The sequence below is a fragment of the Gymnoscopelus braueri genome (assembly GCF_963280865.1).
Source record: "Gymnoscopelus braueri genome assembly, chromosome: 4".
Classification (NCBI taxonomy): Eukaryota; Metazoa; Chordata; class Actinopteri; order Myctophiformes; family Myctophidae; genus Gymnoscopelus; species Gymnoscopelus braueri.
Window position 1 is genome coordinate 40,301,033 of NC_137605.1, and position 25,811 is coordinate 40,326,843.

General features: G+C 44.2%; 1 protein-coding gene across 1 annotated transcript in view; it reads left to right on the forward strand.

Annotated features, from left to right (window-relative positions):
- Positions 1-25,811, forward strand: part of LOC308083597 (uncharacterized protein) — a 31,013-nt gene that overhangs the window by 2,892 nt on the left and 2,310 nt on the right. The window contains exons 5-16 of the mRNA XM_080425912.1: positions 788-935; positions 2,615-2,678; positions 3,813-4,362; positions 5,442-5,571; positions 5,767-5,873; positions 8,941-9,137; positions 9,275-9,666; positions 10,253-10,420; positions 16,885-17,196; positions 21,691-22,254; positions 23,047-23,126; positions 23,552-25,346. Coding sequence (XP_080282038.1) covers positions 788-935; positions 2,615-2,678; positions 3,813-4,362; positions 5,442-5,571; positions 5,767-5,873; positions 8,941-9,137; positions 9,275-9,666; positions 10,253-10,420; positions 16,885-17,196; positions 21,691-22,254; positions 23,047-23,126; positions 23,552-25,346 — 4,507 coding nt within the window. The remainder of the gene's footprint in view (positions 1-787; positions 936-2,614; positions 2,679-3,812; positions 4,363-5,441; positions 5,572-5,766; positions 5,874-8,940; positions 9,138-9,274; positions 9,667-10,252; positions 10,421-16,884; positions 17,197-21,690; positions 22,255-23,046; positions 23,127-23,551; positions 25,347-25,811) is intronic.

Below are 25,811 nucleotides of genomic sequence, written 5' to 3' on the forward strand. Positions count from 1 at the left end.
CAAAATTGGCCCATGGTTTCATAACCCTTTAAGTGATTAATGAACACTAGATGGTTCGTTTGGTTATTGTGTACTGTTGCAAGAGGCAAATCATATTTCTTCTGTTAAGAATGGGGTACTCTGCTCTTCTGCCTTTCTTCAAATGTCCCCAACATTCTGGATACGCAATAAAATAAGTTTGAGAAAATGTGTGTAACATTTTGAGTTAAGTGTACACACCCCCCCGCCCCCTTTACGATTGTACTGTGTACTGTAGGTGTTTTGTGACCATTGTATTTGTGATCTCTTGAGCATATTCCAAACAATATGAAAATGGTAGCACATATCAAGGAGGACAAATGACTCACATTTCACTTCAAACTACATTTTTCAGCACGTCCTGCAAGCGTTCGGAAACTTGAGATGTGCTACTTTTTTCATATTCTTTTGAATGTGCTCACCGGATTTTGGGTTTAGCACTCCACTGAGAATCCCACTGCTGAAGTGCAACCTCCTTTTCCAACTCCATTTGTGATCTCTTGTCATGTGACACTACATTTTGTGAAATGTTACGCACTGGTTCTCAACGTGGGGTGTTGGGACCCCCGGGAGTCCTTGAGGGGTTTCCACAGGGTCCCTAGCTAAATGATTGATAGTTAGGAACCAAATGGTCGCTTACGGGTCTCTCTCTTAACTCTTGTGTGGATTGGGGACCCTGAGATAAACAAAATGTATCAAAAGGGGTTCCGTGGCCTAAAGTATATCGAAGCACTGATGTAACAACAAAATCTTTGTTGTACTGTCCCAGTCTGGCAGCAGCAGGAGGCGGTGGAGGGTTCCAGTCCAGGGAGCAGGGTGAGGCGCTGTCAGATCTGAGACAGCAGCTTCAGCTGGTTGAGGACGAGGCGGAGCTTCTCCGGAGAAATTTGGCAGATGTGGAAGATGAGAATAAAAAGGTACTGAACACTTTTTTCTAAATTTAGAGAAGGCAATTATTCCCCCCCCCCCTCTTTTAAATGAAAAAAATCACACCCAGTGTGAAGTGGGCGGTGTGGTCATCACAGTGGTCATCATAGTGATGGAAGCTCACTTCCAAAAAAATTTTTTTTTTGGAAGTGCATAATCCTATTTATAGGTTATTAATGTCATCATGTGTCTCGCTAGCCAATCACAGTGCTGAATAGAGTCAGCCAATAGAGTCAGCCAATCACAGTACAGGAAAGTGGGCCAAGTGGGCCAATCACAGTGCAGGAAACTAATACTAATGAGGTGTCCCAACCCCACTTATAGGGGCGGCTACACCGCCCAAAAAAAAAAGTTTTTTATGCCTTTATTTAGAGAGGGATAGGGAAAGTAGGCTGACAGGAAATGGGGAGAGAGATGTGGGGGTGACGCGCAGCAAAGGTCGTCGGGAACAGGAGTCATTGCAGCCTCTAGGGTACCTGCTGGACCGTCACGCTACGGCCTAGCCCCCCCCCCCTCTTTTTATCCCAATTTAGTCTTTATAATTAATTCCTCCCCACACATCTCTGAGTTGCCACTGCTGTTGATCCCATACTGGCTCACCTGCCAGTGAGGACCCCCCACCGGAAGGATGTAGCACCTCCATCCTACTCCTCTTGTTTAACATTCCCTGCTGACAGGCGTGCCCCAGCCGGTTGTAGTACACTACAGATGGCTCTTTTCCACTTCAAGAACCGTGTGAACCTTGCTGTGCCCTGAAACATATTTCACAAGTTCTGTATTTGTTTCCATATGCTACAGCTGGGTTTCAGATAAGGTTCACACAACTGCTAGTTTAAAACTTTGTTATCATCAATATCAAGTATTGTTTTCAGTAGTCCTTTCTGTCCATATCAAGTGTCTGTGACCAGTGGTGGAAAAAGTACTCACATTTTTTACTTAAGTAAAAGTATCAATACTGCAATGTAGAAATTACTGCTACAAGTAAAGTTCCGGAATTCAAAATTTACTTGAGTAAAAGTACAAAAGTATTGGTATCAAAATGTACTTAAAGTGCCAAAAGTAAAAGTACTCATTATGCAGAATGTCCCATTTCACAAGTTAAATGTATAAAATGTATAAAAGCCTTTTGAAAATAGCAGATCTACAAGCTCACAATGCGTCACATTGTGACGCATTGTGAGATTGTAGATCAGCTATTCTCAAATGGCCAAAATGTAGGCTACAGTATATACGGCTGAAGTGGGTAATGCATGTTTTGTAATGATAATACAAATCTACAAAGTAACTAGTAACTGAAGTTTTCAAATAATAAATAATAAAAATGTAAAATAGATAAGTAGTAAAAGAATAATGTTTGCCTCTGAGATTAGTGGAGTAAGTAAAAATTGGAAATAGTCCAGTAAAGTAAAAATACCTCAAAATTGTACTTAAGTACAGTAAATGTACGTTACTTTACACCACTGCCTGTGACACAGTTGTAAATTGTACACCCACAAGCACCAAGCATTGAGTGGAGCAGGCGTGTTGCTCAGTGCATGTCTAAACACATCGTCATTGCTATGATGCAGACAGTGATGCTATGTATATTCAAGCTGGCCTCGTTTGATCCATGTATGTATTGTATGGACTCTTTTACAACTGGTTATGAACTTCTCATTTGGATATTTAGGTGACCGGTGAGCTTAACAAAATGAAATACAAGGCTGGATCCCATGAAGCGAGGCATGGAGGAGGTTTGTTTATTTAATCTCTTTAAGATGATTTTTCCACACCAAGAATGATATCTATGAAGATAACTACTATGATGATGATGTGAGCATCCACACTAAACGAAAACGTTCTGTAAACATGTTGAACCAACATGATTGATGTGTTGAATGTGATGCCCTGAAAATGTGGATGGATTTTGATCGATTTTGGCTGTCAGTCAGTACAGTAGCCTGAAAATGATGTGAATGATATTGTTCATCGTTGTTATTGTTAAGGTGCACTCCACCATCCACTTGACTATTTATAGTTACCGTTATAGTGTTAACTTATTAATCAAAGTTACGACAGACAACGACGAATATAATCACATATTAGTTTATTTCAATAGTCAGCCATACATAAGCCAATAACACAAGCTGAAGCAGACCGCTGCAGGTCTGCCTAGGATTTCACAGGATTCAGGGTGTCTTTATACATGAGATGAATGTCGTCACAGTGTAATCCAAGTACATTCATTAATGTTATTCGTAAAACACTTTACCCATCTGAGAGCTTTGACCTTTCCAAGTCCATGTCACATTGACTGGTCAAACCGGGAACCCCTGTCTTACATTTGCCAGTTCTTGTCTATAAGTAACCTGTTGACTTTAGGATGGGATATCCTAATGTCCGAATCTATGTTGTGCTGTGTCACAAGTCATGCATCTTAACTTGTGTGTCTAGGTTCTTATTACTGTGGTGGTCCGTGTATTTTGCAATGAGTCTTTAAATAGCTCCAGGTATGATATTGCATTACTGAGCGGACTGGGTGAGAGTTTAGAGTGTCAGTTTGCAGCAGGCTGCAAACTTTCCCGCCTCTGTCTCAGTCCTTCTGTCACCCTGTATCTGACAAGGCCTCTTACCCAGCTCTCTACTAATACATTCAAAAAGTGGTAAACTTCATATATAACACTAAAAGACTACAACAATAGTTATCGTTCTGGGTATGAACGGCCCTTCAGTCTCTTCAATCTCTGGGTTATACAAATTATTAATGCTGTAATAAATAATTAAGAAAAGGCTGCCTTAAATCTTCAATTATTTAAGATGAATATGTTATTCCCAGTGTTGCAACACAGACTAATAAGCAGTGTTCTCCATTCTTGATTTAAACCCAGGAGGAGCAGATCCTGCCAAGGTGGATGGCCTCCAGGAGGAGCTGAAGGCGGCACGTCTGCAGATCAACGAGCTGAGTGGCAAAGTCATGCAGCTTCAGTATGAGAACCGAGTCCTGCTGTCCAACATGCAGCGTTACGACCTGGCCTCACACCTGGGCATCCGCGCCAGCCCGCGGGACAGCGACGCTGAAAGTGACGGAGGACGAGATGATGACACGCCCTCTGCCTCTGCCTCCTCCCCTCGCCTCCTCCCTCCCCACCGCAAACGCGAGGGGCCCATCGGAGGAGAGAGCGACCCTGATGAGGTGAGGAACATCCGCTGCCTCACCCCAACACGCTCCCTGTATTCTTCTCCCGTGGACAGCCGTTTTTTATCCCGAAGCCTGAAGGACCGGCAGCAGATGATCGACATCCGCATCGAGGCGGAGAGGCTGGGCCGGACCATCGATAGGCTCATCGCCGACACAAGCACCATCATTGCGGAGGCCCGTGTCTTTGTGACAAACGGAGAGCTGTATGCTAGGCTGGATGATGACGAGGAAGGGGGCAGGTACGAAGAAGTGGGACAGTTTCATGTTATACTATCCAAACCAAGCTGCTTGACCTTCTTGGGTGTTTAGCAATGCTGAACCCTATTCTGAGGCAAACATTCAGCAAAAATATCAGATCCACAAGCTTACAGCTCTGCAATTTTCGGTGAAGATATTTAGTTTATTGCGAATACAGGAGGCAACCTAATATAAAGCCCTGGGGGACTCCAGTCAACTAAGTGGTTAGCCATGCTGAACCATGATCAGTTTTATTGTGGTGATTTTCCCCTTGATGTTTTACTTGATTCATTGTTGTTGTGTATTATTATTAGGCCGATGCTTGTTGGGAACGATGCCTGTTGAGAATGCATACACCTCTGGTTATGTAAACCCATTGTGCCCGTGGTCATTAACCCGTTGTACCTGTCTGTCTGTCTGTTTTATGCCCATATATGAGATCTCTGTATCTGTCTGTCTGTCCGTATATGGAGTTCCCAACCGCTGAGCTGACCATTGGGGATTTGCGTATTTATCTATATCTTTTGGAGAAGCAGACCGACCACACACAGGGCACCACACTCCTTCAGGTCCTCAGTGACACAATCGTGACTCGCCAACTTCCCAAGTCAATCGGTCGCATGGTTCTTCACATGCGTGAAGGACAGATGTGCACGTGCACACACGCACGCACGGACGCACGGACGCACGCACACACGCCCGCACGCACGCACGCACGCACGCACGCACGCACGCACGCACGCACGCACGCACGCACGCACGCACGCACGCACGCACGCACGCACGCACGCACGCACGCACGCACGCACGCACGCACACACACACACACACACACACACACACACACACACACACACACACACACACACACACACACACACTCAGAAATTTGCATAATTTATAGTTAGACTACCCGGGAACGATGCAAGCCCACATGCCCATGGAGATCTAGATTAGAACCTCAACCACCAATCTGCCACATATGTCCATATATGGGCATATACTGATGACAACAGAAGGGATCTCCGTATACACAAAAACACTAATAGAAATTAAAATGTATTTACCCAATGTTTTGCAGAATCAGGGAGCATGAGATTCTCTACCGCATCAATGCCCAACTGAAGGCCTTCAGGAAGGAGCTGCAGGGCTTTATTGATCGACTTGATGTTCCCAAGCAGGAGGATAAGGAGGCAGAAGAACCACTGTCTGTAAGTTGGTGGTGGAAGTGGATAAATAAATAAACAAACAAATAAATAAATAAATGGACTTGGTATGAAGTGATACATATACGGTTGGTAGGCCTACATGATCTCTGTACTGATTAACAGTCTTTGTTTCTCTCCCACTGTGTTTCAAATCCTGGTGTTTCATTTTTCATTTACTTTTCTCATTAATGCATGAAGATGTTTCAGCCTATTATTTTATTGATTCTTATTCTAGTTCTGTTTTCGTCACTCTCCTATGCTACCATTTTTAAATTGGTTTTTCTTTTCACCCTATTCTTTGTCATGTAAAGTACATATGCAATAACTTTTTTTTTTACACTTTTGTTTATTTAATTTGTCATACATTTCATTTTTATTATGTTGAACACATCACAAAAGGTCACTCAAGGTACAGGATGCCTTCTTATTCTTATTTTCAATCTTTGGCCCAAGCTACTCATTTACCCAGACGTTTTGAAAACTTATTGGATACCACACAACTTGGAGGAACACTGGACTTGGTGAGTATAGATGGACAGTGTGTACACTATGCTATGCTGTACCTTGCTAACAGGCTATGCTGCACCTTGTTTGATAGAGCAGACCATGGCACCTAGATATAGCCATTGCAGAGATACCGCTTTTACCATGCATATTACTGTACTGTTACATCCATTACCCTTATGGGATTATTTGGAAAACGTTGCAGTTTGCATTGATAACTTATAGGAACAACATATTATATAGGCAAAGAAACGCAAGCTATACAGTACATGAAAGCATGCATTACAAGAACACATTTCAGTACTTAAGCATTCTGATTATTTGGTCTAAACAAATCTGTCTAAAGTACACATGTAGTAGCCTACACCTGTGTATAGACCTAATCCTGACACCAAATCAGGCATACAGTAGCCTTTTTAAATCTCCAGTTTTGTGTTACTGGACCTGGAACGAGAGCAGACATTATGGCACTTTAAAACCCCTACTTAAGCAACTATTCTCCTTTTATTACAACATTGGTGGATACAGACTATAGGTATACTGTATGTCTCTATAAGTTGTGTCAAATGATCATATTACTGTGCATGGAGCATAATGAGAACTAGGCCTATGATGACATACCCCCACATTGGAATGTCATTATGACAGTCACGAGACATTCAATATTGTGAAAAATATTGCCCGGGGTTTCAAATATAAATCCACGCTATGCTAGAGGAGGGGGATCTGTTTATCCAAATGTTATGGATGTGGCCCACCACGACGGCCTGGTCCACCTCTTTCATCCCACCGGTGGGATTTCCACATCATTATATTGAGGCCAGCTGTGGACAGACATAGAGGGGGTGGGGGGGGTGGGGGGACGGTGTGTGCACGGAGCAGTGGTGGAAAGTAACTAAGTACATTTACTCAAGTACTGTACTTAAGTAAACAATTTTTAGGTATTTCTTTTAACTTTATGGAGTATTTAAATTTGTTTGTTCTTTTACTTCTACTCCACTACATCTCAGAGGCCAATATTATACTTTTACTCCACTACAATTATTTGAAAACTTTAGTTACTATAGTTGCTTTGAAGATTTTGATTATTATTACAAAACATACATTACCCACTTCGGCCATTTGAAAATAGCCGATCTACAAGCTCACAATGCCTCCCGATTTAGGCATTGTGAGCTTGTAGATCTGCTATTTTCAAAAGATTTGTATACATTTTATAGATTTGAAAACATGTGAAATATTACATTCTGCATAATGAGTACTTTCTACTTTTGGACCTTAAAGTTAAAGTACATTTTTATACCATTACTTTTGTACTTTTACTTAAGTACATTTTGAATTCCGGTTCTACACTTCTACATTGCAGTATTGATACTTTTACTTAAGTAAAAAAATTGAGTAATTTTTCCACCATGGCACGGACAGAGAGAGAGAGAGAGAGAGATAGAGAGAGAGAGGAGAGGGGGGAATTTCCGTTAATGAAAGCATGGCTTCAGCTATAAATTACAGCTGCTGCTTCTGTCACGTTGTTTTTATTTCTGATGGGTTATTCTGCGTAGTTGGTCGCCTGTCTGCTATGCTACGTTGACCGACATGAAGACTTAAATGGCTGTTTCAGAATCGGAGAACTTTCAGAAAATGTAGGGCACCAGACAGGATTATATGACGGTAAGAGGGAGTTAATAGCTGGCATAATAGGCTATGCTCATGACTTTTATGCTCTTACTTACATTGTGTTAAATTAAATCGGATTGGCAGATTATAGCCTATTAGCCCTGAAACATGACGGTCATATCATGACAGTCATGGATGAACTTCGACATGGTGTTTGCACTTTCTCCATTTATGGCCCGTATATCTATATAAACGTTCAGATTTCAAATATAAAGTGCTTAACCCATGGCCACGGATGTTACAATTATGTACGGGCCCGCAGAAGTACCCGTATGTTCTGTATTGTTCAATAAAAAACATTTTAATCCGATCGGTGGCCATTTTCTCATAAAGTTATAACTTATCAGAGTGCAATACACCTTCAAACCGATAGGGTCACGTAGTTGAAAAATTGTGAAAAAACTAAGAAAATGGTCACCGATCGGATTAAAATGCTTGTTATTGAACAATACGCAACATACGGGTACTTCTGAGAACCCGTACATAATTGTAACATCCGTGGCCATGAGGTAAGCACTTTATGTTTGAAATATGAACGTTATTGTAGATATAAACGTAGAAAATGCAAACAGCAGGTTGAAGTTTATCCATGACTGTCGTGACAGACGACCGTCATGTATCCATGGCTAATAGCCTATGAATACTTGATAGCAAACGTTTGGCGTCAGGGCACGAACTTTCGCTCCTGAAATTAACACGTGGACGCGATAAGCGCACCAAGCACAAACACTGTGCGTAATAACGCGTGCCATGCTAAACCTGTTTATTGATACCGCTTTATGGTTCTTCAAGAAGAACAAATCACTGCTAATCGCTGTGATCGATCGGTGGGCGATTCATTCATTCATGTTTCCAGTTGCCTCTTCTCCTCCAAGTGTCTCTCTCAGTCCCATGCAGCTGACTGTCCTTGTTGCACTAGCTGCTCAGACTGCTCAGTGCTCGGGGGTAGTAAAGTAAATGCATGGTTACAGCGAGGGTAAAAATACACCCAGTGCGCGGCATGATATTTTTGGGCGCTCTTGGCTCTTCCCGTTTACGTCGGTCGGAGTAGTTTTACTACTCTGTCTCTGTCCTCCTCGTCGTCAGCCCAGACAGATCTCCGTGCACGCAGACAGTTGTCATGGAGGTGCAGAGGAAGGACAGGCGACAGATGTAGAGCTACGAACATAAGTGTGTTGCACATACGTGCAATAGCGGGGATTTTAACGAGGGACACACTGGACTGCAGGTGCCCGGACTGACCCGGTCATGTAGGCTGAGGCAGGCAGCAGGCAAGGCAGCGACATGGAAGGAACAAGTGCCTGTGGGAGCAGAGCTCCGCCAGGGGCTGCCTGGAGTGCTGCTGAGCGGCCGTCCGGACAAATGGCAGGATTTGGATAATTATTACTCTGGTCACTTAAGTGAAAGGAGAGGCTTTTTTTTTTTCATGTTTTCTGTCTCTTTGTTACTGGTTTTGAAATGTGGACTGCATTTGGGAACGGGTCAGGGCTGCACGGAGGAGGAGGTGGTGGAGGAGGAGGAGGAGGAGGTGGAGGAGGTGGAGGAGGGGGCTATGTGGCCTCTCAGGGCTGGGAGTTCGTGCCCTGCTCCAGGGTGGAGCGGCCAGACAGAGGCAAGAGCCGCAGCCCGCTCCGGAGGATCTCCTCCCCGCCGAGCATATTCAGTCAGATCTTCGAGCCCCAGGCCGGTGCTTCAGTGGTAGGAGGAGGGGGAGGAGGAGGAGGAGGAGGGACGCCCCTGGAGGTGCTCAGGGGCCAAGTAGTCTGGCCGCCGGGGCACGAACCTCAGCAGCAGCAGCAGCAGGCTCACCACGTACGGCTGAAAAAGAAATTCGAGGACTTGAAAAAACGTCACGGACATGACAGAGAGGAATGGATGCATGAGAAAGAGTTACTGTTGAGAGAGGTGGCTGATATACAAGTAGGCTGACGGAAGAGAATCGCTTGTTTGTTTGTTTTTGACAGTGGTTGTGGCCAGGGGTCAAATTAATTTAGTTTCAGTCACAGGCTTCACCTTAATTAGCCTACTGACTTAAAATCTGAAGAGTTGGCTATAGGCCATTACAGCATTTTATTTTTTCTATTGTTTAATACTTAATACTATAAGTATCAATTCATTAACTAATTGCTAATTGCTGCTTATACAGTATGCTAGACAATACTACTACCAGTAGTAGGCTATACTACTGGTAGTAGTAGTAGTAGTAGTAGTAGTAGGTTATTCCCACACTAAGAAGGAAATGTATGAAATGAATTTAAGAATTCAGCATTAATATGTAATAAATGTCTTCAGTTGTCAAATTATTTAGTTATTAAAGTGAATTTATTTTTCCTTTTTATCGTAAGCTTACTCTTTTCTTCTAATAGAAGAAAAGAGTAAGCTAATGATAAAAAGGGTGTGGGATGGTTGACATTTTAGCCAAACTAAGCATAGGCCTATTGTAGACTATATCTGTTGGAAAAGTATCTGATTCATTGAGATGACTAACAAACATGCTCCCATGCAGGGTGGGGAGAACAGAAGGATACTGCTGGACTTGAAGTTGGTTCTGGAGGAGGTACAGACGGAGGTGAAGAGAGAGGAGGAGAAGAGGAGCGAGTTACAGCTGCAGTACACCAGGGACAGATGTGCCTGGGAGCTGGAGAAGACAGAGCTCAAATGCAGGATTGCACAGGTATTGTAGAAACAGAAGGGAAATGAGTGGCGATAGTGTGTGTGTGTGTGTGTGTGTGTGTGTGTGTGTGTGTGTGTGTGTGTGTGCGTGTGTGTGCGTGTGCGTGTGTGCACACATGCGTGTGCGTATTTATCTACACAGTAACATCTATAAATAAAGTATCTTTTTAGAGTATGAGTTTAAAAATGGACCCGAAAGGTTACATTTGTACACTCTCGGAGTTAAATGAACACCTTAAAGTGTAGGCTACTGTTCAAAAGCGCCTAAAGAAAATAAGTATTGTTACAAAGTTAGAGGACAAACAGTTGGTGTGTTAATGTAGGCATGTCTGTGGGTTTTGAAACGCCTGAATAAAAATGTATACTGAAATATAAACAATTAGATAATTTGCAATATTTTGTTTATGCATGTCTTAATGCCTCTTCGTGTGTGTGAGCATTTATTCGCTCTGGCACATATCTGGGTATACTTTTGGCCACTAGTTTTGTGTAAATTGGGCCAACCACATTTGCCACTCAGTTGGCGAGGTGATAAATTGCTCTGGCACGCATCCAACTCCAACCTCAGCGTAGACAAAAGCTTTGTACTGAGAAGGAGGCAATCTTAGCCCCCAAAGCCCCCCCCCCCCCCAGACACATGGGCTCCCAGCTCACCTTTCAACAGTTTGCTCTCTAAGTAGATGACCTATTAACAGCAGCTGTCTGTGGTAACAATAGGTTAAGTGTTTCTCCAAAAAACATCAGAAAATACTTTTCTGTGGCTGAGGGTTTGCATAGCAATGCCATGCTTTGTGAGGTATCGGCAAGGAGAGTGAATAATTATTCTCGTAAACCTTAACAAGGGTGAACACAGTGATTTAGCATTTTTATGGTTCTGCAAGGCTTTATTTGGTCGTTCCAGAATAAATCAATATAAACGTAATCAAACCATCCTTTGTCTGCATAAAACAATGAAAGCCTTTTGTTTAGCAAAATGTGTCCATCTGGAGTGTCTAAAAATTCAGTAGAGAAAAAAATAGATCTACAAGCTCACAACCCTGTAGATCTGCTATTTTGAAAAAAAATAATAGTGACACATTTTGAATTTTTTTGAAAACGGTTGGAAACATTGAACATTTATGAAAATAGGGCTTAATGAACTAACACTGGGTTTATTGTGATCTGTTTATATTTTAGGACGAATATCTCTGCCGCTGTCTGCCAACATAGTCTCATCTGATTCCTATTTCAGATCTATAAATGATTGGTCATGCATTCACCCATGTACACAGAACCCCTCTTGTTCCTTCTCTTCCTAATATGAGACTGTGATGACCCTGGGATTCTCCATTTCATTTTAGTAAGGTGGTTAGACCCTATAGGTCGATTATTACACTCTAGGATGAATTAGCTCTCAGGGTTTTGCAGTGTGTGAACAATATTCAATGATACTCTGGCTGATGTGTTTGACTCTATTCTAATTTCACAAGAATTAGAACAGCATGGTGCAATGTTGTAAGAGTTTGACAAACATGTTGCTTATAAGGCCTGACTCATTTTGTAAAATGACAATATGATAAGTGCAGGCAGAGTCACATTTTCTTTACCCGCACTGAATGAGAAAGAGTAACTGCTGTAATTTGACTGTAATTCTGTTGTTCTCCCCTCACAAATGGTGCGGATGACAGTGGGCTTAGCCTAGTTATGCAGAGCAAAGCAGGGCAAGGATGGAAGTTTAATCCACTGCAGGAATTCAAACCATTACACACACACACACACACACACACACACACACACACACACACACACACACACACACACACACACACACACACACACACACACACACACACACACACACACACACACACACACACACACACACACACACACACACACACACACACACACACACACACACTGTTATAGGAATGCACGTACACTCACTTACTCCTAGAAGTTTATACCATCATGCCAGTGTCTGTGAGTCATCTACAACATGACTTCAAATGCCTTCCCTTCCCTCCAGCTTTAACACACACAGGACAATCAGAGAGATGGGGCATTTTGTGTGAGAAAAAGAGACGGAGAGAGAGAGGGAAATGCATATTTCAAATTACAAATCCATGTTTGCGAACGCGGAAGGAGGCGCGGCGAAGCCGCGCCTCCGCCCAAGTGGAGCCTACTATGAAACTCTGCTCGGCTTGTCAGTGTGTGTGTGTGTGTGTCGGTGTGTGTGTCTGTGTTCATGCACTACCTAGTAGAGGGCGCCAGAGTGCAGCGCCAGAGTGCAGCAGACACAGCCTGCCACACACACACACACACACACACACACACACACACACACACACACACACACACACACACACACACACACACACACACACACACACACACACACACACACACACACACACACACTTTTCGAGCAGTCTTTCCACCTCCGAGTACACCGACCCGCTGGGCCAGGCTTTTATTTTTTAGCAAAACTAAGCAATAAAAGCCTGGAGATCGAGGCGAATCTGCGTTCGCCTCCAGCGTTCGCGCGTCTTACTTGTGTATTAAGTAGACCTTTTTTCCTGGATAAATGCCTGGAATTCACTTGTCTTTCACATGTGGACACACACACACACACACACACACACACACACACACACACACACACACACACACACACACACACACACACACACACACACACACACACACACACACACACACACACACACATGGTAGGAGGGGTTAGCATCATTATAAAAGCTGTTTTCTCCTCACACCACATCCTGCCACAGTTTATTTTTCTTGGTACATATTCACCAAGGATCTCTACTAAATCTAAGATTTATCCTCGGGTCTAAACACATTAAGTTAGGGTTTGTGTAGGAAATCCTAACTTTATTTGTTTAAGTCAGGGTTTCCTACACCTTTTCCAGCCCAGCATCAAATATTTTATGTAGAGTCCAGGGCTTATAAAAAAAAAAGTAAGAGATGCTGTAGTTGGAGAAACCAGACATTTCTGTATCATGTGAGAGCTGATTTGAAACAATTACGTCTCTGTTGAAGTTATGCTGGAGTTTGTGACCTGACCAGTGATCCTACTCCTATTATATCAAGTCTCATGCTTAAAGTTGTCAAGTCATACTTATTCTGAAGGAAAGGCAAACACTTTAATCTTTATGAATACAGGCCTTGTTTTAACAGCATATTTGTGTGTGTGTGTGTGTGTGTGTGTGTGTGTGTGTGTGTGTGTGTGTGTGTGTGTGTGTGTGTGTGTGTGTGTGTGTGTGCATGGACGCACGTGTGTGTGCGTGCGTGCGTGCGTGCGTGCGTGCGTGCGTGTGAGAGAGAGAGTTTGTGTGTGTGTAAACCAATTGGCTCCACCACCACCAAACACCAAACAAGAAGTGCAGGCATAGGTCTCTGGCCGGGTATTTCCAGGCATATTTCAGTGCATACCAGTGATTTATGAAAGCTGCTGGCAGCTAGAGACATCTCACTCTGGCTTAGCAGCCAGCTCACCCGCCTCTTCTCTTCTCCTCTCCTTTCCTCTCCTCTTTTCCGCCCCTCCTCTGCTCTCCCCTCCCCTCGGAATGTGACATTGTAAAGCGTTGGCTCTGAGTCCCCTATTAATAGTGGGCCACCATGGTGACACAGTCACCTTTATATACACTGTACAGTGAGGGTAGCCAAGATTAACAGAAGATGGCTTCTTGGAAGTATGGAAGTTACACTCTATGTGTTTGATTCCCTTACGTTTGCTTACGTTTGTTTCTTTTACCTGTGTTCCAATTGCATGTAGTGTTCCTCTTGTATACTGTTGTTAAGTAGTTTCTCTATACAGACGCCAGACGGTCAGCAAAAGTCTTGTCAGTGGAAGTCCTGCTTCGCCATTTTCCCTCCAACCACCTTGTTTTTGCACTTTCACTGTTTGTTTATTTGGGGGTGTTTAAATAGACTGTGGACAGCGCCTGTCCTCCCCCATCTGTAATTGTGGAGAACTTTGAAAAGAGACACAGTCAGACAGAAAAGGTCTGTGTTGTTTCCCCAAGCCATAATTTCATGACCCCAGGCCACAGGCAGAAATAGACTCATGACCGAGGGTTCAAAGAAGCAGGCCTAGCTTGATGTGATGTCTGTGTGTGAATACTACCCCCTCCCCCGACCTAAAAAACACAAAGAGAAAAAACACTTACCACGCACTATAGCATACCACACGCACATGCACGTACACATAGGCGTTGTCTTGGGTGCTTTCCAACTCCATAGACTGCATTTTGGTGTCATAAAAGCAGAAAAATATGCACACAACCACCACAGAAAGTGGAGTTGTGCTGCTCCGAGCCTAACCTAGGCTTTTAAAGCATTTAAAGTTGAATGGCACCCAGTTTAAGAATGCACGTACGTTATCCCTCTGGCTCAGGACATGTCAGTGTAGATCTGTGAACATGATCATCTTCTCCCCAAAGCTAGAAACCTGAGAGCCAAGACTTTTATCTGTTATGTCAAGATAGTCTGCAACTACCTCACCGACAATGAATGGGTAACTGATATCGAGGAATGTCTGGTTGTAGAATGACTGAACTTTTTACATCACAATGACCTTCACGTCGCGGCTGTGCTTAATGTTTACAGATTTTTTGATAAGACAAACTCTTCTCTTGTGTTTTATTGCTGAAGGGAACAACAATGAATGTTCGCTACCTAAACTGAACTGCCACAGGGCATGAGAAAACCATGCTAGAGACAAAGTAGAGGGCCGTCCGAGTGCTTTAATGCTTATTGATGGCCACCACCGTAGAGGCCCTGGTTTGATCCCCAGCAGCAATGCTTAGGCTGGTCTGGCACGGCAATAAACACAATTGGCAGTGTTCGCGGGTGGGATGATTGTATCCTTGTTGCTGCACTAGCTCCTACTAGTGGGTCGTGGAACTGAAGATAGCGTGCTGTGAACCTCTGTATGTGTTACACCCTCCTGGTAAAACTCCTCACTGTCAGATGAAAAGAAGTGACTGGTTACTCCATATGTATCAGAGGAGGCATGAGGCTTTGTAGTGTATACTCTGTCCCCAGGCCAACAGTGGGGACCACAATACACAGGGGGGAACTGGAAATGACTAATAGACGGACGGACGGACGGATGGACGGGCGGGCGGGCGGGCGGGCGGGCGGGCGGGCGGGCGGGCGGGTTGGTCGATCAAGCCAGCAAGCAAGCAATAACCGGAGGGCTATTGGCCGCAAGCAGTGAGTGCAACAAGCGGCTTCATATTCTTCCAGTGGTCATTATGGGTGTGTTCTACCACTGTAAGAAGTTTCAGGAAAATGGGAAAGGCTGTTAAGCCTAAACCAAAAATTAGCTGCGTTCATGATTTTAGGAAATTTGTTCAAAACGGCCTCTCCAGGGAGTATGTGTGCACAGTTTCACGTCGATTGGGCCAACGGTGCCGGAGATTAGCTGTACAAAGATGGACGGACACACACGGACGGACAGGGGTGAATACATAGTCTCGGCATCGCAGAGACAATAAAACTAACAGATACAATAGGTGCCTACAGTATGCACCTGTGGTGCTTGGCCCCCTAAAAACCAAGTCAGGACATTCAGTGCTATTCTTGTTTAAATAAAACTCCTGAAAAACATTTTCTCCATCTTTGCATGAGCTGAACAAATATGACTTTGGGAATCATGCAAGTTTCAGGCCCAGTTTCTTGTCCGGGAGACAAGCTTGTCTTTGTGTGAATCTGAGCAGTTGAACAACCACATATCCTTTTACTGCCATCATGTGCATCCGTTGCAGACATACTTTACTGTGCTTGAATGCGCTACAGTATATCCTGCACCGTATCCTGTTTTAGACAAGTGCCACAGAGACCATCAGTGAATCCCTGTGAGTTAGAGTTCTGGCAGGATGTTTTTGTCTTTCAATCCTCTCTTCCCTCCTCTGAACCCATTCACACTCGTCCCAGTGGTCTTTCATTCCTTCTACTCCTCCACCTCTCTTCCTGCCACTCCTTCATTCCCTCAATTCCACCCAGAACAATTACGGGTCCATTTTTACACTCAGGATTAAACCGTCTCTCAGGGTTTTACTGTGGGTGTCTAATATTTGTTTTCTCCCTCTCCCTTCCCTCTCCCATCTCTTTCTCTCTCTACCTACCCCCTTTATTCCTCTTTCACTGTTTCCAACTTTGACTATTTCCCTCACTGTCTCTCCTTCTCTGTCTTGGCCTCCACCAAATTCTCCCACTCCTCCCCCACTCTCCCCCTCCTGCTATCTGCCATCTCCCCCTACTCTTGCCCCTCTCATCCTCCAATTTCCCTCTGTCTCTGTCTCTGTCTCTGTCTCTGTCTCTGTCTCTGTCTCTGTCTCTGTCTCTGTCTCTGTCTCTGTCTCTGTCTCTGTCTCTGTCTCTGTCTCTGTCTCTGTCTCTGTCTCTGTCTCTGTCTCTCTCTCTCTCTCTCTCGCCTCTCTCTCGCTTCCTCTCCAGCTGGAGGTTAGAGAAGGTGGAGGGTTGTTGCTTGGTGCTGGGGTCCAGTCGGTGGGGGGTCCTCCTGGACCAGTGGCGTTACGGAACGCTGTGGAAGCACGCGGCGGCGAGACCTCGTCGCTCCGCCGGGAGAGGGAAGAGCAGAGGAAGCTGCTGGCAGACACTCACACGGCGGCGATGGACCTCCGCTGTCGTCTGGAACACAACGAGAGGGACTGGCTGAGGGAGAAGGCCGAGCTTCTGGAGAGGTTCGACACAGAGAGGAGAGAATGGGAGAGCCAGCTGAGAGACATGCAGAGAAAGATAGAGGAGGTGAGGCACCATGGAGCATGTTGTTAACCCATTAAAACCGGGAAAGCATCTGTGTCTGAGATTTGAGCTAAAAAACATTATTTTATACGTTGGTTATTAACTCTCTCAGTGCCACGCCCCGACATATCCCGAGTTTTTCCCGAGTACCCTCAGTGCCAGCACGAGAAATCCCGAGTTTTTACTTTTGACTGTGGTCGCGTTATTCTGTTTATTTTTCATGATCACTTTCGCTTCCTGACTCCTTCAGACTCACCCGGAGCCGGATGTAAAAAAAAATATTCATTTCCGGGTCACGTTGTTTTTCTCCGGTGATTTTCGGCCAGAATAGGGAAAGTCACGGTTTTTCACACGGTATAAAAAGCGAACGGAGAGGTCCACGTCTACTCTCTTTGGTCTGGGTGACGATCAGTCATCGTAGTCGTGTATCGCATCGTAATTTAGCACGATCAACGATTGTCGAAAATGTCAACATCCGGTTCTGACCGGATATGACGTGAGCCTGTTTGGGAGGGGGCGAGTGAGCCAGCGAGATCATCAATGTGTCGATTTGTTGCTCTCTACTGGTAGAACTGTATTATGGGTTTAAAACCCCAATCAGATCATTTATTTGAATGAAAAATTACAAAATTACAAAATAAAAAGAAACGCAAATTCCTGGCAGTTTGGGAGTACTTTATGAAAATACTCTTGGCACTGAAAGAGTTAAGAAATAATATACAAGCTCATAGCGCATCACTTCACTCCTTGATTTTTATGTGTGTGTGTGTGTGTGTGTGTGTGTGTGTGTGTGTGTGTGTGTGTGTGTGTGTGTGTGTGTGTGTGTGTGTGTGTGTGTGTGTGTGTGTGTGTGTGCGAGCATGCGTGTGTGAGCATGCGTATGCGTGTGTATTACTGTAAGTGATTTTGTGCATCTTGTTAGACAGTTTGTTTATGTGTAGCATAATCCAAGAAGCAACTGCAGTAGCCTAGTATACACAGTATATGGTACAGCACAACACACAAGAATCTTAATCATCATGTCTTGTACAAACATAACCCCAATCCTACAGTATGTGTACTGGAAATAGCTTCCAGTAACAGTTTGACTAATTATAACTGGGAGATGGTTGGGAGAAATTATATGTGGTAAGCAGAGACTCCACATCCGAAGCACATCATGTAATCAATCATGTGGCTTATATTGTGACTGATGGGTGGATGAGCAGCATCTAACATGGTGTTAGAATGTTTGATTACAGACAGATTTAGCACAACATAAGCTTCAGTGTCCCATATTAACCACCTATCCCTATTTTATACTTTGTCGTACGACAGAGTCGCGATGTGACGCGCTGTTTTTGTGATAGATGCATTAGAGTATCTAACACAAAAAAACTGCATCTGTCACAGTGCCTGAGTTTTACTGTAAAACTGTCCAAGAGTTTGCCAAGCCTATCTTTACTGACGCCTAGCTTATACCTCAAGATATACCTCATTACAGATTCATCATTGTGCTAGCTGTTAAGTACTGACACTGCACATTTGTTTGGAACAAGAAGGTCTTCTGAGGTCGTCTTATAGATTACTGCTCTTAAAGAATGGCACAACCTCACCTGCTAACAAGATGCAAGGAATGATCACTAAGACTTATTGATTCCATTCACATGACCTTGATGGAGGAAACTCGTTAGTTTTTACACAAACTCTTGTTTCGGGTGCTACATGTATGACTAGAATCGTTTGCTTTTGCTTTTGAGGAATGGACGAGAGAAAGAAATAGACGCATATAAATAGACACATCTCCAGTTTTGTTCTGGGTCTTTTGCCACTGGGTCTTTTGCCACCGATGACCACCGGTGGTCTAGTCTATTCTTGTATAAAGTGCAGTATGCTTGTTGCTCTTCCTATAAACTGTAGTACCTACAGTAGAGTATAATCATCCCCTCCTACACATCCTGCTCCAAATCAACTCTGTCAAAACAATATATGATCAGTGCAGATGCAGAGAAGGGGCTGGTGACGAGGGACGAGGGGGCAGCTGGAGTTTTGTCCTGGGGCTGAGAGTCTTCTGAGCTCAGTTTGTGTTGAATGGTACAGTTTAAGGTGCAAGAGGATCACAGTGGTAAAGATATGCTGGCAGGGAACCGGTAGACCGGACAGCAGAGGTTTTTGATTGAAAGGTGAAGGATTGGGCAGAATGATTCAAAATAATCGACATGAAATGAACATTTTGTATTCTGCCCTTTTAATTTGGAAATGAGATGGTTCACCTCTCTTATCCTTTCAATACATTTCATTCATTGTATTCATATTTTATGAGCCCAAAGAACTGTAGCAACTAGAGACCCAAGACTCTGATATCATCAAGAGACAGAAGCTGGTCTTGAAAAATGTATTTTGATGACTATTTGTTTCTAGTTCGTACACCCAATCAAGCAATATTTCATTTTACAGTCAACTATTATGAATTAGGGACTGTGCCCAGGTCCCTCCCGCCACAAGCCCAGGTCCCTCCCGCTACAATTTTGGGTCTCATATTTCTAGCTTTGAGGCATATCTCACAAAACCCAAAATATAAACAAAGAAACAAACTAGGATCACAGAAATGTCATAATGCTACTGTAATTCTGTTTTCATCTTTAGTGTGTGGACTTTCCTTAAAGGTGGTTGGCTGAGTGTGGGCGTGGTAGATCTTAGGTAACATTGTGGGATGTAAGACAAGAGATGGTGGGTCACAGGAGAGAGAATTATACTGTGGGTAGGTTAAGGATGGGAAGGGAAGGCTTGGCTAGGAGAGAGATAGAGATTCTCTTGCCTGGGTGGTGACACTGATGCTGGACCCCCCATGGCTATGTTTACCAGCGGATTAAAATCTGACATGCTCCAAGAAGTAGATTAGTGTTTTAAGGGAAACCATACAAAAGAACTTGGATGGAGCGCTAAGGCACAGGAACAATCTTGTGTGGAAAAAAAACATGTGGCTCTCATTTGGCCTCTTGAGACCAGAAAATGAGGCTGAGGAATATGGAAAGCTCAAAGGCAGTAGTTCTGTCCAGACATTGCATGAGAACTTGCTAGAAGGGCGCCCGAAGGTCATAAAATAGTTCTTAGTTCAGGATGCCAGGATAGGAGGCCAGAGGTTATTCCAGTCACTTTTCTGTGAATGTTTTGATGTTATTTGTGGATTCAGTCTGTGTGATTAGGTCCTTTTAATTTCTTGGCTGATAGCAATTTCTCATCATCTAGCCTGCGCTGTGGTTTTGTCTAGCCATTGGATGATAAGAGTGCTTAACCATTTAAGCCCTATACTTCATCATTCGAATAATAAAGAAAATAGCAGATCTACAAGTTCACAACACGTTGCAATGCCTATAATTACTTGCTCAAAATAGGAACGCTAGGTTAGAAGTGGATAAATGCACTCTGCATTCTTTTACAGCATTTATGATACAGTATATATAATCTAGCCATGTCATCACTGACCCATTTGTTTTCATCTAACTTTTTATGGCATAGTGATAGTTTATTCCTGGGAGTGCCACTCATTTCTCAGTTCATATCTTTTTTTGGTGTATTCTTTTATTGTGTCTCTTTGATCACATTAGAGTTAGGTAGGCTGCCACTGACTAGAAAGTCTCATGAACTATTTATAAAAAGACAGTAGTGACCACTTTGCCGAAAATACAATGTCGATTTTAAAGCTACAATCCGTAAGTTCTGTGTCTGTTGTTGTCTCCCTCTCTTGGTAATTCCAACAATGTTCAAATTGCAATGAAGATAACGGCACATCTAGCGTCCAATCCAGAGTGCCGTCTGCTTAAATAATGTTATTGACTTAGTTAACCAGTAGCTGGGTCACAATCTATTAATGGAAAAGTAAGGATACCACTTTCAACTACCACCATATTAACATTGACTTCATGAGCCAAAAAACAAGTCCAACTTCTCTGCGGTTTTGAGCCCAGGGTCCCGCTTGGTCTACGTAGGTCAGCTTTCTTCTCCCCCTCGAGGCTGTGCCCTGCTTAGGCTCCCATGGTTTAGTCGGACAAGCTTAACATACGTATTCTTCCTTAGAGATTGGTTGAAATTAAATGTTATTAATTTAAGTGAGTCCTGGATTGTAGCTTTACAACACACACAGGATCTGCATATCAAAGACACACAGGATGGGCACGCGGCGCGCACACACATACACAGACAGATCCCTGATCCCTGACCCTAACTACATCCGTAACAATAGGATTCAAGAAATGTTTGTTTATTTTCTTTCAGGAAATGACTCGCACATCATGATCATACACTGCATACAAATTTAAATCACTGATCAACCCTAGTTAACCGTTTATGCTCGATTTTATACTTTATACACTATGTGTTGTGTTGTGAAAATAGCTTGCAAGCTTGCAGATCTGCTATTTTCACTATTTTTTACATTTCCCCTATAATGTCATGCCCGAAATAGGGATGCCAGGTTCAAAGTGGTTAATTCTCAGATCCCCTCTTTTCTATTCGCAGCTTTACTGTGAGGTGAGGTCCAAGCGAGCGGGGACGGGGACGGGGACGAATGACGCGGACAGCGGAACACAGGATTACGACGACAACCTTGCACTTAGGCTCAGCCTACAATCCACCAGCACTGGCTCTAGTCTTCTCAGCAACCAGTCGCGGTCCGAGCACCTCAGCTGTAGTAGCCAGTCGGATCCTCCCAAACCGCCGCCGTTTCCAGGCTTCTATCGGCGAAGCAACATCAGCGGCGACAGTGGCAGCTGCTCGCCAGGTTTCCAGAGAGAACCCGGCGTCGGTGACTATTTTGCCCGGGATAACAATGCAGAAGTCAAGCAGTCGGGCGAGCTGAAAGACAGAGGCCCGCTGCGACCACAGCCAGACATTGACAGCCAGGACGCTGTGGACACAGCAGAGCTGGACGCTGCGTTGCAGGGGGCTCAAGGGTGGAATACTAATACCTCTAAAGGGAATAAAAAAAATGTCCATCGGTCCGTCAGCCCTCAAGGAGGTCCTCTGAGTACAGAGCTGATCTGCAGCAGTGACAAGAAGAAGAACATTACTGCTCTCAATGCTGTGAGTTTAGACCCCCCCCCCCCCCCAAAAAAAATGAATTTGTATACTTTATTCACATTTAACCACTTAAGCCCTCTAGACTTAGTAAACTGGAGACCTGAGTTGGCTCTTTGTCAAAAATATTTACGTGAGCTTGTAGATTGGCTATATTTGGCTAATGTTCCCCCAGAATATGGATGCTGGGGTTAAATCACTTACAATCTTCTGAACCATGGGCCTGTCAATTTCTTTCTCGTTGCTATGACCGTATTAATTGTTCCACCACTATCAGTGCCCCTATAGTACACAGTAAAATCCTCAGTGTTAATTTAATCCTGAGTGTTAAATTAACACTCAGGATTTTACTTCTACTACTGTACTTACTTGTATTATCTACCTCCATCTCTGCTTACATTTATCAGAGATCACACTCAATGTTCTTAAACAGCCTCACAATGATCTGAACTTTTCTCTTTTCATTTGAGCATTACTCAGTATTACAAAAATGATAAAATAAAATAACATTTAACCACAAAAATAGCAGATGAAAATTTGTCACAGTGCGATGTATTGTGAGCTTGTAGATCTGCTATTTTTGGAAAAACTAAATTGAATCTTTAAGAAAATAATAATAATTGGGATACAACGGTTCAAGTGATCAAAAAGATATTAAGATGTTAAAATGAGTGTTAATTTGGCTCTGAAAGTGTTTATTTAACTTTCTGAGTTAAATTAACACTCATGATTTCTGTGTGTATAGACAACACATGCATCTCAATGGCTCTCTCTTTCATCTCCCATCTTCCATGCCAGGCTCTGAAGGAGATAGCCCGTGTGAGCGAGGAGCTCTGCAGTTACCAGGACGAGATCAGAAAGAAGAGCGGGGAAAAGAGGTAAATAAACGCCTGTTGCTAGGACAACTTAATGCCAACAACACGGTCACCCTTAATCTGCTTGATTCGATGTGTCATGTCTAGTCATTCCCTGTTGTTTATCCTGTGTACAGCGTGTTCATCTGTATGTGTGGTTTGTGTGTAGCGCACACAAAGCACAGTGTTGTTCTAAATCACTGCCAAAATTCCTACAGTAGTAGAGCAGTACTGTGTGTGTTGTTATTGTTTCATTAACACTGTTGTTGTTGGGGGGCACATTATGTGGAATTTGTTCTCTGCATTTACCTAAGTTGTGTCCTAAAGGATCTTTTACATGTCTGTCTTGATCATTAGCAGTGTGTAATATCAGTGTATTATTATTATATTGACATTAATTTAATCTGAATACTGATTTAGTTTCCCTTACTTTCTTTTATTCCCTTGAGGAATCGTTCTCAATCTCTTTACCTGCCTGAGGAGAGAGAGACGCTGCTCCACGTTAAAACCAGCCTGGAGATTGAGGAACCACTCTGTGATCTCAACCAGATCTATGAGGACCTCAGGGCCTTGGAGAAGGAAACCTGGATCACCGTGTCACCAGATAATACCTGGCGGGACAATCGTAAGGAGAAAGAATCCTGGAAAACCAATAGCAATAGGCCAGACAACGTGATAGACTGTGTTAAAAGACCAGAAACACCTGCTGAGATGTCTACATATGCAGCGCCACCCATTCCTCCTCGTACCGCGTCCTGGAACCTGAGCAGCTCTTCCCCTGAGCCAGAACCTCAAATTCCAGAATCCTCAATGATCACGGGCAGGAGTTGTCATAGCCCCTGTGTTCTGGTGGACAGCAAGTGTCCCAGTCCATCTATTGTGAGAAAGTTTGAGGCTATGCTGCAGGAAAATGAAGGTAAAGTTCTGGCTGACAGTGTGGTCGTGTCCTGTTGCGCACCAGCTAACTCCAACTGCAACGCCGGCTGTTGCCACAACCGCTGGTCATGCGACGCAAGCAAGTTCTGTGGCAGTAAATTATCTGCATATGTGCCTGTCCAGAAAAGCTTCTCAGAAGTCAACATACTGACTGCTACGAAAGACTCACGCTCAGACAACAGGCCTGCTTTTAAAAACTTAATACAAACACCTAAGCAACATCAAATGCCTTTCACTGTCAAAGAATCACCTGTAGAGTTGCATTTGCCATCTCTGGATTCACCCCCTGCCTGTCTTAGCCTCCAGGGCTCTAGAAGGAATATAATGCTGGAACAGAAAACAGCTGAGTTTAACCGAACTCTGTTTCAGGCTGAAATGGGCCGCGGGGTGGAGGAGCAGCACAATGCTGATGTGGTTTGTGAACCAGTTTGTGTGACGGCATGTGTCTCTAATGAGGTTCCACAACCCAGAGAGGCCACCGCTGACCCTCGTCCGCAATGTGCCGAGGTCACCTCTGACATCATCAGCACGCATCTCAAAGTCATGCTAACTCCCTCCACCTCTGACCATGTTCGTCACATCCCTGAAACGAGGCTCAAGAGAAGCAGAAATGACTCCCAAGGTCAAGAAGTCAGAGTGCAGCAGGAACTCACTATTGACCTTTCACCTCAGCGGATTAGACCCAAAGAGGCCCCAGGCAGCCCCACCAGGTGCACGCAGCACAGAGCAACCACAGAGACAGTCATGTCTGGGCAAACCCATAATTTGTCCGGGTCCAGTCCCAACAGGGTAAAGCCCCAGGAGGTGAGGGTTCACCGCGTGGTGGTCAGCGACTCGCCCCAGCAGCCCTTTACTGAATCGAGGCCACAACAGCTGACACCGTCAGGTCACCACCAAGCACAGCCAGGGCGTACCTCTGCCCAGACTGACACCTCCAGGCATGGGCCTCGTGTGATGAACGACCACCCATGGAAGCCCCTGACTCTGGCTGCCTATCCACGGCCCGAGGGGTCGCGGTCTAATTACGGAGCGGTGGAGAGGATTCTGAAGAGCTACGAGACCGCCGCCTGGGCTCAGCAGCACCAGAACCAACAGAAGCAGACCGCTTCGAGTCCCAACATCAGTCCCACCAGGCACGAGGAGAAGGTTGCAGAACTGCTGGACATGCTGGACATGGAGCCTGCGCCCCAACCTCCTGCCCCCAGACACACGCACTCTTCACAGACTTCTTACACACACATCACACATACTGCACAGCTCAGCAGCCACACCGCCATGAGTGTGAGAGACACGTGTCTTACAATGCAGGTGAGTGGAGTCTGATCCTTACATGTTGTGTGCACGGACACGCGGACATACACACAAACTAGCATGTGCCATATATTCTACGTACTGTATCTTCACATTGGAAAGGTTAATATTAAAATCTGTATAATAACAGGCATCCATTTGCCACATGAATGCTTTTGTCAATACTGAAGTAAAGAAATGTGCTTGCAAGCCCAGTGCTACCACTGGATATGGAGGACGTCACACATTCTGTTGCTTTGTATTCTGTTGCATTGTGAAAGGCTCAGCGATTGTCCTTGGCTGAGGACAACTCCAATGGGAATAGTGTTTATTTCTGGTATGTGCTCGGAGAGAGAAGCGGGCCAAAGCCTCGATTATGATCTGGGCATCTGGGCCATTGCACTGCTAAAAGGCTCCTAATAAAAGGAAGTGGTGGTGTGGCACACAAAGCTAAGTTGGCAGGATGTCAATAACCCCCCCCCC